The sequence below is a fragment of the Clytia hemisphaerica genome, unplaced genomic scaffold (genome assembly GCF_902728285.1).
Source record: "Clytia hemisphaerica strain Z4C2 unplaced genomic scaffold, Clytia hemisphaerica genome assembly, whole genome shotgun sequence".
Classification (NCBI taxonomy): Eukaryota; Metazoa; Cnidaria; class Hydrozoa; order Leptothecata; family Clytiidae; genus Clytia; species Clytia hemisphaerica.
In genome coordinates, this window is record NW_027104572.1 from 110,892 (window position 1) to 120,354 (window position 9,463).

Sequence of the window (9,463 nt, forward strand, 5' to 3'; positions counted from 1 at the left end):
AAACCATAACATTATAAACTCATAAACTCAAGCTAAAAATCACCAGCAAAGGTACAAGAACAATCCTTATTTGGCAAATTATTATCTTAGGAATTGCACTGCAAAATGATCAAATAAAAACATGATATTATGAACCCAATGGTTCAGGCTTTTACTAACGCATTGCGCTTGACCTTGAATGTGAAAATGGGGGTTTCAATGTTACTTTTCACGGGAAAATGCATGACGTCATAATTACTGCTTTAAATTTGCGTGTTTTCAAAGTTGGTAGTGTGTACTCTGTATTAGTGGATTTTTTAATGGCATCAAAACAGAATAAGATGTCTTTTAACGTCTAGTTTGAAACACAGATCACAAGTCATGCTAACTACCGTCAACTGCTCCAACTTGGGACTATCTGACAAAACATGGGGCGGCAATTCGGCCACTATTTCACAGAATCTCCATAGTCATTTGATTTGAGTTAATGATCGGCGTATTAAAAAATACACAATTTCTCTTTCGCACCGGGTAGGCTTTTAAAATATTTTGAAATATGAGATATATCCGTAGTGAAACACATGGGAGTGTCTGTGCACTCTAAGACAGCCCTAAGAATCCAGGAAACCCAGGCAGACACACATAATTACTTACCATTAAACCTCTTTTACAAACTCAAAAGCCTTTCAAAACTACTTTAAACTACATCCAAAAGTCAGCCACATTAATATAGGTTTCCATCAGCCATTTTGTTTAGAAATGAAGCTGTGTTTTCATTTTCATTTGTTTATCTATTTTGCAATGTCAACTTTTTCCATAAATAATGCGCACGCATCGGAAAGTATTGAAAACCCCGCGAAAATTTTGCTCAGTGATTAGGCACGTACTGACCAATTAAATACGTATTAGTTATCGCATCACTTTGATTTTTGGATTTTCTAATGAGTTCTTCAATATTTTCATTATTACATTGATCAAAACGATTCATTTTGTTGTCTTTTCTTCTAGAATTCCCAAAAAGCCCGGGAAAAAAATTTCGTCAGTTTTTTTTTGTTTTGATTTTTTTTTTGCCGAATCGAACGTTTTTGTTTTGGTTTTTGTTGCCCGCTTACACAGTCCCCCAAAATGAAACACGGTCATATTTTCACATGTGAAATATGAAATATCGCATATATTCCGGATCTCTTATCCAATCAAAAGACTGATATTTTTTTGGGTCGACAATAAACTCGCATATCGCATATGCAGGGATGGATATCCCTCCAGAGGAGTTAGTTGACCGCCTTAACCAGAAACATTGTCCTAAAAAAACTAGACGGTGAAATAGTTTCAGTCTTGACATCCAGGCTATCACAATTATATTGAAAACTAGCCGGTACCCGGCGTCGCACGCCTGTTAAGCTGTAGCTGAACGCATTAAAAGTCCTTTGGATGTTGAAGCTCGCTTGAAAGCAAGATCAAATAAAAAGAATTAAGGAGACATTCGAGTTATGGAGACTTCACTGTACTATGGATAGTCCATTTGGGCGAGTTTTTTTTGGGAAAACCTTTAAGTTGTGTCCCCTGTGACTTAATTTTCTTCAAGTCGAAGTGAAGCACGACGTTATTAGAATATCAATCATAAATTTAATGCAAATCTTAAAGGATGGTCAAGCAAAGACCAAATAAAACGCAAATAAATTATTAAGGGTCAGGCAAATCGGAAAGTTTCTAAAAATACCGAGGACTCTCGGAAATACCAAGTAATCAAGTAATTGCATAATATTAGCTAAGACAGTGTTATATAATCGAAAAATTGAGAAGTTTCGCCGAGATTAAATTATTTGGCATTTTCCCCAAAATAACCCCTAAGTTCATCCAAATCCTTTTAAATGAGTGTAAATTTTAAATAACTGTTAGTTCTCAAAGTTAAAAATTTGACCATCGCTTATAATAAGTTCCTTGAACGTTTTAGGTACATTTTAAGAGGCTCATAACAATGATTGGGCAGGTTGTATGTCAAAAAGATAAAATATCATTATCTGTAAGTTAGTAAATCTTCTATCTAGCTTTGGCTGTAAAAATACATTTAAGAAAAAAAATAAATAAATAAAAATTTAAAAAAAAATTTACAAAATAAATATATTGTCTGGATAATTTTCTTTTTTAAGATGATAATATTAGGAATAAGAATAAAATTTTGATAAAATAGAATTCCTTAAACAACTGTTTATATTCTTATCAATGATTGAATGTACAATAAATTTAGCCTTGATCTTTAATTTCTATGACTATATGACTATACATTGTTGTGGCGTGAAGTCTCCTTTCTACAGAAGACGGGAGAACAGAAATGAAAGCAATAATTGATTTTGAAATTCATAAGGGAATGAGTTGAATTGAGCTAAAAAAATTGGGGTAGGTTCGTTAAGTAGTTGAGTAAATGCCACCTCAGTGGTTCGAAAAATAATCAATTGAGGAGGAGAGTAAGGCATGATACCGTAACGCAACGCTGTAGATTCTTCAGGAAGAGTATAAAAAATTTATAGAAAAAAATAAAAATAAATACATAGAACTCAAAAAGGTATTCTAACATGTACTACAACTATACAAACAATCCAACGAAACACAACAAACAACCAAACAAATACGACACAAACGATCATTTTCTGTCCTTCACCTTAGTGTAAGGCGAGAACCGTGACGACGATGAGGAGGAGGCTCGGGCTCTGGAATTGTATGCGCTCACTAAAAGAAAAGTATGGAGTACAGTTTTATTGTTGTTAATTTATCACAAGATACTGTAAAAGCTGATGAAAAAAATGCCAGCAATAAATGAGTTTTTGAACTATTTCATCAATTAGTCAGTGGGCCATTTGGGTCGTTTTTCGATGACTTGTAAAAGAAATTTAAAGTTTAAAATTAAACAAATTTTGCAGCAAAATTCAAACTTCAAACTTAAAGATATCTTGCAATCTAGACACGAAAACCCTATAAACAATACCATTTCAAAATAGTACTTTTAAATGTCTACTTTTCTAGCCAAATTTGAAAATGTCAAACTTCTTGCATAGCTGCATCAAGAAAAATGGCTGATTTTGGGCCATTTTAGGTTAACTAAATATTGAAGTTTTGCAAATGACCCCATTTTCATACTTTCAGATGGAATTCGAAATCCCTACTGACTGACTCATGGTCAGCCTACCGAAACGGTAACAAAATCATGTAATTTTTCTTACCGCTCTCTACTTTCTTTTGAGCTTTGAGAAGCTCCTTGAGCTCCTCCCGGGATTTGGCAACAATGCCAAGTATCAACCGTGCTGTAAGGAAAACAAAAAATAGTCTTAAAAGAAAACAATAGGGTAGTAAATTGGTGTTGTGAAAAAGGTGTTGCGTACCAAAGCCCAAAATTTGGGTTTTTTAATCTAAAAATGTAATGAAATTTCCCAAGAATTGTAAAGTGAACAAAATCACAATAGAGATTTAAGAAGCTTGTGTACCAAAATGAATAGATGTGACAATGATCAAATCCAAAATAACAGAATGTAAATGTCTTACTGTGGTCATCAATTTCATTAATGACTGACCCCCCGTCAGTCTGGGTCGAAGAAGACTTCATTCGAGGGGGTCAGTTTTTTAGTTTGGCATTCTTGATCCTTCATGAAGGAGTTTTTAATCAACATATTACCCATTTTTAATATTCGATTTAACTATTACTGAAAAAGAAGATAAGTATAACAAAACTGAACCAGAGAAAATCAGTAAGTAGTAAACAAACAAATACAATTCGAGTAAAGGTTTAACAATTACCAGGGCTCAATCTCAGTTTTAAAACAAATCATCATTAATCAAGCCCTGGGATAAGAAATCGTCATTGGTTGTGCTAATTGCAAAGGGATGGACATGAATTCAGCTTTTTAAAGTGGGATGATGAAACATGCAAAACGAAATTCTTTAATACTGCTTGCCTCACACAAAACATCGTGGTTCAGTCGCAGATGAATTCCAAAAACAAACCATTTGAAGTGGTTTGTCTCCCATATGGAATGGGGATCTCATTGAAGGTTCTCCAGTAAAACTTGGGTAGTGATGAAACTTGTTGACATGACTCTTGAGCAGGTTGGTAAATGCAATTGCCATAAACAAACCATATTAAATGGTTTGTCTCCCATATAGAATGGGGATCTCAAGTTAGGTTGGTGCAAAGCTGTCTTCTTTCCAAACATTGACATCTCGATGACGGTGGCAAGTGATTGAATGTAAGGCAGTAACAAAGCAAGTTTCATCTCTTCATAAGAATTGTTTAACTGTTAATGTCATCAAAATTGTATTTGCACAAACAATGGCAATTTCTTATCAATACCCTACCCAACCCAATCAAAAATAATGTGAAAGACAACACGATTAAGAAAAGCTACTATAGATACTAAATTATATACAGAAACACAATCTCGTTATAGAAAAACTCAACAAACGATTGAAATGAAAAAATCATTAGTCAATCAAATTTTCTTTGTTCAAGTAGTTATTATTCCGTTTACATCCTAAGTAGCTCATGAATAATAAAGTAGGAGGTAAAAGAAAATCAAAGAATCTGAGGGTATACAACATTTTTTGTATAGCATTTGCCCCTTGCGTACCCTTGTTGGAATGAATTACAAATTTGAACTTTAACACAGTTGAATGCACGTGTGCGAGAAAAAGCAACATACAGTTGTCCGTGTGAGAAACATGGTCGACGCAAAAATATACCAACTTTTTCATAAGTTTGCCCCTGGCTTTTATTGATTGTAACAGCATAAGATAGCCGTAATGGAAACTGGACCCTTTTCAGTTGAAATGGTAAATTTGTGTCGTTGGGACAAAATGTGATCCTGGGAATCAAAGTTCTTTGACCAGCAAAAAAACCAGTAAGAATTTCTGCATCAATGACATTGTCTTGTAAATTGCAGACCTTGAGACGCGTTCCATTACAAAGACCATCTTTCAGGGATAAATTACGAAGTAACATTACCACAGACCCCACTTTAAGATTTAACTTGTGTCTAGGCATTCCACTTGGGGTAATTGAGTTTAGAAACTCTTGAGGATAAAGATCAACTTCCTCCTGCGTATCAGCAACCACCGAGTCAAAACTGAAATAAGAACAGACATCCCCTGTCTGACGTTGCAAAATTTGTTCATTGATTTCCAAGGCTTCTTCATTTGTTGGAGTTAAAATCACCCGTTTTGTTAGGTCCTCACCATCTGCAAAATTTCCGAAGATTTGTTGAATCAGATCAGAGTCTTTGGGGAGCACACATTGTTCTGGAATTTCGATGCACCCTAGATATGGTTCGTGAGCTTTCATTGGCAAAGCACCCTCACCCAATCGCAAAAGAAAGTTGGAAAATTCTTGCTCCCCGATACCTGTCCGCATGTTTTGATTCAAATGAAATACTTGTGCTAGAGGCCAAAGAGGACTTCTTTTCAAGCAACTTTCAACAACCTGGGCTGGACTTCCTCTTTTTACAACCGGAAGGGTTTTGTCGAAAGTCGCCACCTAACAAAACAACTTTTCCAGCAAATGGTACGCCACTGTTACAAATATCTCTCAACATTCTATCTACAGCTTCAAGAGCGTGTTTGGGGATCATTGATGCTTCGTCGAAGATAAAAATATCTTGATTCCTCAAAAATTCTGCATGGGTACTATTGGGTTTCACACTACATGTAGAACCATCATTAACAGGTACAGGCAACTTGAAAAGACTGTGGCACGTCTTCCCCCCATCAAGAAGTGTTGCAGCAATACCTGTCCAGGAGGAGGTGGAAACAGTGAAAGATTGAGCTCTGGCCTCCTTTATAATGTAGTTGTAGGTGTACGTTTTACCACAACCACCAGGACCATCAATAAAAAACAGCTTAGCAGAGTTGAAATCATTATTTGAAAGAGCGTTAATGACAGCATCAGCTATAGTGGTTTGAGCCTCATTCAAGGATGGCCTAACACGGTCGGCTTCCACTCGATTAGCAGCAGCATTTGGTTGTTCCTGAACAATCTCTATATCAAAATCAGGCAGATTGAAATCTTGTAAAGACTTTCCAAATTGATGGAGCATGTTTTGCAATGTTAGATAAAGTCATTTTGCTCAGCTTGCAATTCACTATGGTGGCGTAAGAAGTCTTGTATCATGTGCTCCTTAAAACTCTCCCATAGCTCTGCCGGGTTATTTTGGCTCACCATGAATGAGGATGGTGCAAAACGTTCTTCTTCGAATTTGACTGGTGTGGCAACATGAACTACTTCATTCAAAGTCTCAACCCAGAGATTATCATCAGCTAAAAGACCCCTTGCTAAGCATGCCTCTCTGAAAGTTGGATAGATTTCCCCATCAAAAGTTCTCAAGTATTCAAAGGATGTAGCACCTGGAACGTGTAACAACAAAACTCTTAGAAAATATCTTTCACCTTCACGTATACCTGCATTATACATCCGACTGATTACTGTTCCATGGCCTCGCTCTCTTACTTTCCACTTGTTACCATTTCTAGATTTGATAAAGACGTAGTCATAGGGAATGTCAGGATATAGAATTTGCCTGGCAGTAGGATCATTTTGGTTCAGCAAAAACCAAGCAAAAACCAAGCAGTCAACATGGTCTCATTATTGCCAGCTCTATCAGCTGCATTTTCTTCCTCACCTTCCCTAAAATAAACACGCTGAAAGTTAGGTAAATGTACCGCCAACCTGATAACAGTATGACTCTGAGTGTGCATAGGAAAAGCGAATAAACGCCAACATGCTTCTGGAGCAGAAACATACCGTGCATCAAGAAAAGTTCTAATCTCATCATGATCTATTCTCTCTGCAATCTCAATATGGGCTGTGTCATGGCCTTTGTAGATGTATTTGTAAAGATATTTGACAGCTTTAATGGAAACACAGGCTTCCAAGTTAATGTGAGCATTATATTTTTTGCACAAATAAGGACAATATGGCACAACCCATCTATTATCAAGATCAAGATTCCTTACTCTAACAGTACGGCCATTGTCAGGTCTATGATAAGAAGGATAGCCATCCACATTCATAACCGTCTCATCGTTAAAAGATTTTGGAAAACCTTTTGAGCAACTACCATCAATCATACACGGGCTACGGTCATTCAAAGCACCACATGGTCCATGAATCATGTTGGACTTGATGATCTCGTAAAGCTCAGGTTCAGTTTCTGGATCAGGGAGCTGTGCACAAATCAAGCGGTCAATATCATCTGCATTTCTCAACTTAAATTCAGCTGCAAAATGAATCAAAATATGTGCATGGGGAAGACCACGCTTTTGGAACTCAATCACATCAACACGGGCAACAACCATTCCAAGAATACCATCCTGCATTATTTCCTTTTTCATGGCAAATAACTTCATGCGAAACACACGAGTAAGTAAATCAGGCCTGTCGTGCGCTTTCTGATTGGGAAGTAAGTTTTCAGTTACCTCACGCCATCTAGGATTACACGTGAAAGTCAAGAAGGCATCTGGCTTTCCATGCTTAGAAACTACAGCCATTGCATCCAAGTAAAGCTGGTGCATGGCTCTGGGAGACCCTGAAAAGGTTGAAGGCAAAACAATAACATGACCTGCATTCAAGTTTCTTTGTTCTGCAGCATTTTCAAGATGGTCAACTAAACCTTGATAACATTCGGCCCTTAATTGTTGCTGATTGTGACGAAGAAAGGCCAACCTTGAACCTTCAACTTTTGTGTAAGCATCCACCGAAAATTGCTGAAATAGCCTACCTGACAAATGGAGTGCAGAGAACCCCCTTCGGATAGCTAACCGATAAACATAATGCTCAAGTTGTGTCACATGATTCCTGGTCCTTGTTGCCCTCTCAGCTACGTGAGGCATATTCATATCCCAGCCCAGATCACCTCTTGGAAAAAGTAATGGATAGATATATGGATCAACTACGCTAGATGTTGATGGTATACTTTGCAAATGATGGTTTCGTGGATAGACAACAATATTCCTACCAGCTGGTGGAGCACCATCTTCTCCTGTGAAGATGGCAGCCACCTCTTCATGCAAGGGCGCATTGCCACGCCTTTGATCGTGCCCCTCTCTCATTACCATGGTTATCCTAGAAACTGGACGGTTTTCAGCTATAGCACGATTTTGTTCCTCTTGTTCAACCTGTTTCATGTGCTTAAAAGAAGCAGCATAAGGATTTACTGTTTCAAGAACATCCTGGATTAAAGCCATAGTGGCCCTATTACAATCAACTGCAGATGGATTCTGCATTCTCAAATCTAAAGCTTGTGCAGCTTCAATGATATACAATTGAGCATATTGTGGTTGTTCTTCGTTAGGAAAAAGAGTACCGTAGCGATGACAAATTTGTCCACAAATTCTAAATGTTGGAGGACCAATGCCTGGAGGAGGTCTCAAGTTGGCAGAAAAAGACCCAAAAGCAAAAGTGTTATTGTAAAATACGAATTTTTTTTCGAAACTCCTTGGCCTCATTTGAATCATCAGTGAAAAGATGTTGAAGTTGAGGTGGAAAAGGTTCTAATTGAGGCAGGGAAACTTTGCCTTTAGAGCAACACTTGAATTCATCTTCTTTTTCAAATTTCAAGGCCCCACAAAACTCACAAACATGGTTAAAAGCTCCTAAATAGTGTTCATCAGGAAGGGGTTACCAATGTGAGCTAAATTCAAGCGCCTTGGTCTGCGGTGCCGGGCATTATCCCCTCTACGCCTATGTGCAATCTGTGCCTCATTTTCGTTTTCACGAATATTTCTGTTTCGCTCTACATTTGCTTGCCTCCTTTGACGCCCTTGCTCAATATTTTCATTTGCGCGCCTATTCCTTTGAATTTGAGCATTAATATTCCTTCGCCTATGCTGTTGTCCTTCATTTTCATTTGCACGCCTGTCCCTAGCTCGCTCTAATTCAACTTGTCTGCGCTCCTGAGTCTGCTGTTCATTTTCATTAGCACGCACAGTTCTCATTCTTTGAGCATTCCTTGCTCTTCGCTGTTGAGCTTCCTGAGGAGTTTCTATAGCCCTTCTCCTACGCGCATTTTCAGCAGCAGTTCTTCTACCCCTCTCAGCAGGCACCCCTTCATCATCATCAATCAGGACATTTCGATTATCTTGGCTCATTTTTGGGAAGGATTTTTACTCTGCACATGACTGAGTAAAATTTTTAATACACATATTATCTGGCCTGCTATAAACATGAGCTACCTAGGATATAAAAACAAATAATAACATACTCATACTTTGAACATAGCTCGAAGAAACACTTAATTTTGGACTGGTATGCCAGTGATTTTTTTATCCAAAACCATTCCCAATTCTCTCTATCAAGGCAAAGGTTATTAGTTAACTTTTAGTTAATCCAGCCAGCTCCAGCAAAAATCAAATGAAAGTGAAGGTATGTAAATTATGAAAATAAGAAATTAGCACAGTTGTGACGGGTGTTGTGTTGTTCCGCATCTTGGTGGATACAGTCAGC

General features: G+C 37.5%; 1 protein-coding gene and 1 long non-coding RNA gene across 2 annotated transcripts; both read right to left on the reverse strand.

Moving 5' to 3' along the window:
* Positions 1-2,378: 2,378 nt before the first annotated feature.
* Positions 2,379-3,579, reverse strand: LOC136823464 (uncharacterized). The gene is made up of 3 exons (XR_010849032.1): positions 3,517-3,579; positions 3,198-3,278; positions 2,379-2,706 (listed from the first exon to the last, which is right to left on the reverse strand). It is a non-coding gene; the product is annotated as an uncharacterized lncRNA (long non-coding RNA).
* Positions 3,580-6,070: 2,491 nt separating this feature from the next.
* LOC136823460 (uncharacterized) lies at positions 6,071-9,108 on the reverse strand. Its single transcript, XM_067079653.1, has 3 exons — positions 8,643-9,108; positions 6,764-8,303; positions 6,071-6,488 (listed from the first exon to the last, which is right to left on the reverse strand). Exons 1-3 carry the CDS (start codon positions 9,106-9,108, stop codon positions 6,071-6,073), a joined length of 2,424 nt encoding a protein of 807 aa, XP_066935754.1.
* Positions 9,109-9,463: the final 355 nt, after the last annotated feature.

Bases quoted from the DNA above. Each gene is read 5' to 3' on its own strand.
- LOC136823460 (XM_067079653.1), bottom strand. From the start codon at position 9,108: ATGAGCCAAGATAATCGAAATGTCCTGATTGATGATGATGAAGGGGTG. The intron at 8,304-8,642 runs GTAACCCCTTCC...TTCCTAACGAAG, and splicing joins CTTGAATTTAGCTCACATTG to AACAACCACAATATGCTCAA. The intron at 6,489-6,763 runs GTATGTTTCTGC...TATCAAATCTAG, and splicing joins AGAACTTTTCTTGATGCACG to AAATGGTAACAAGTGGAAAG.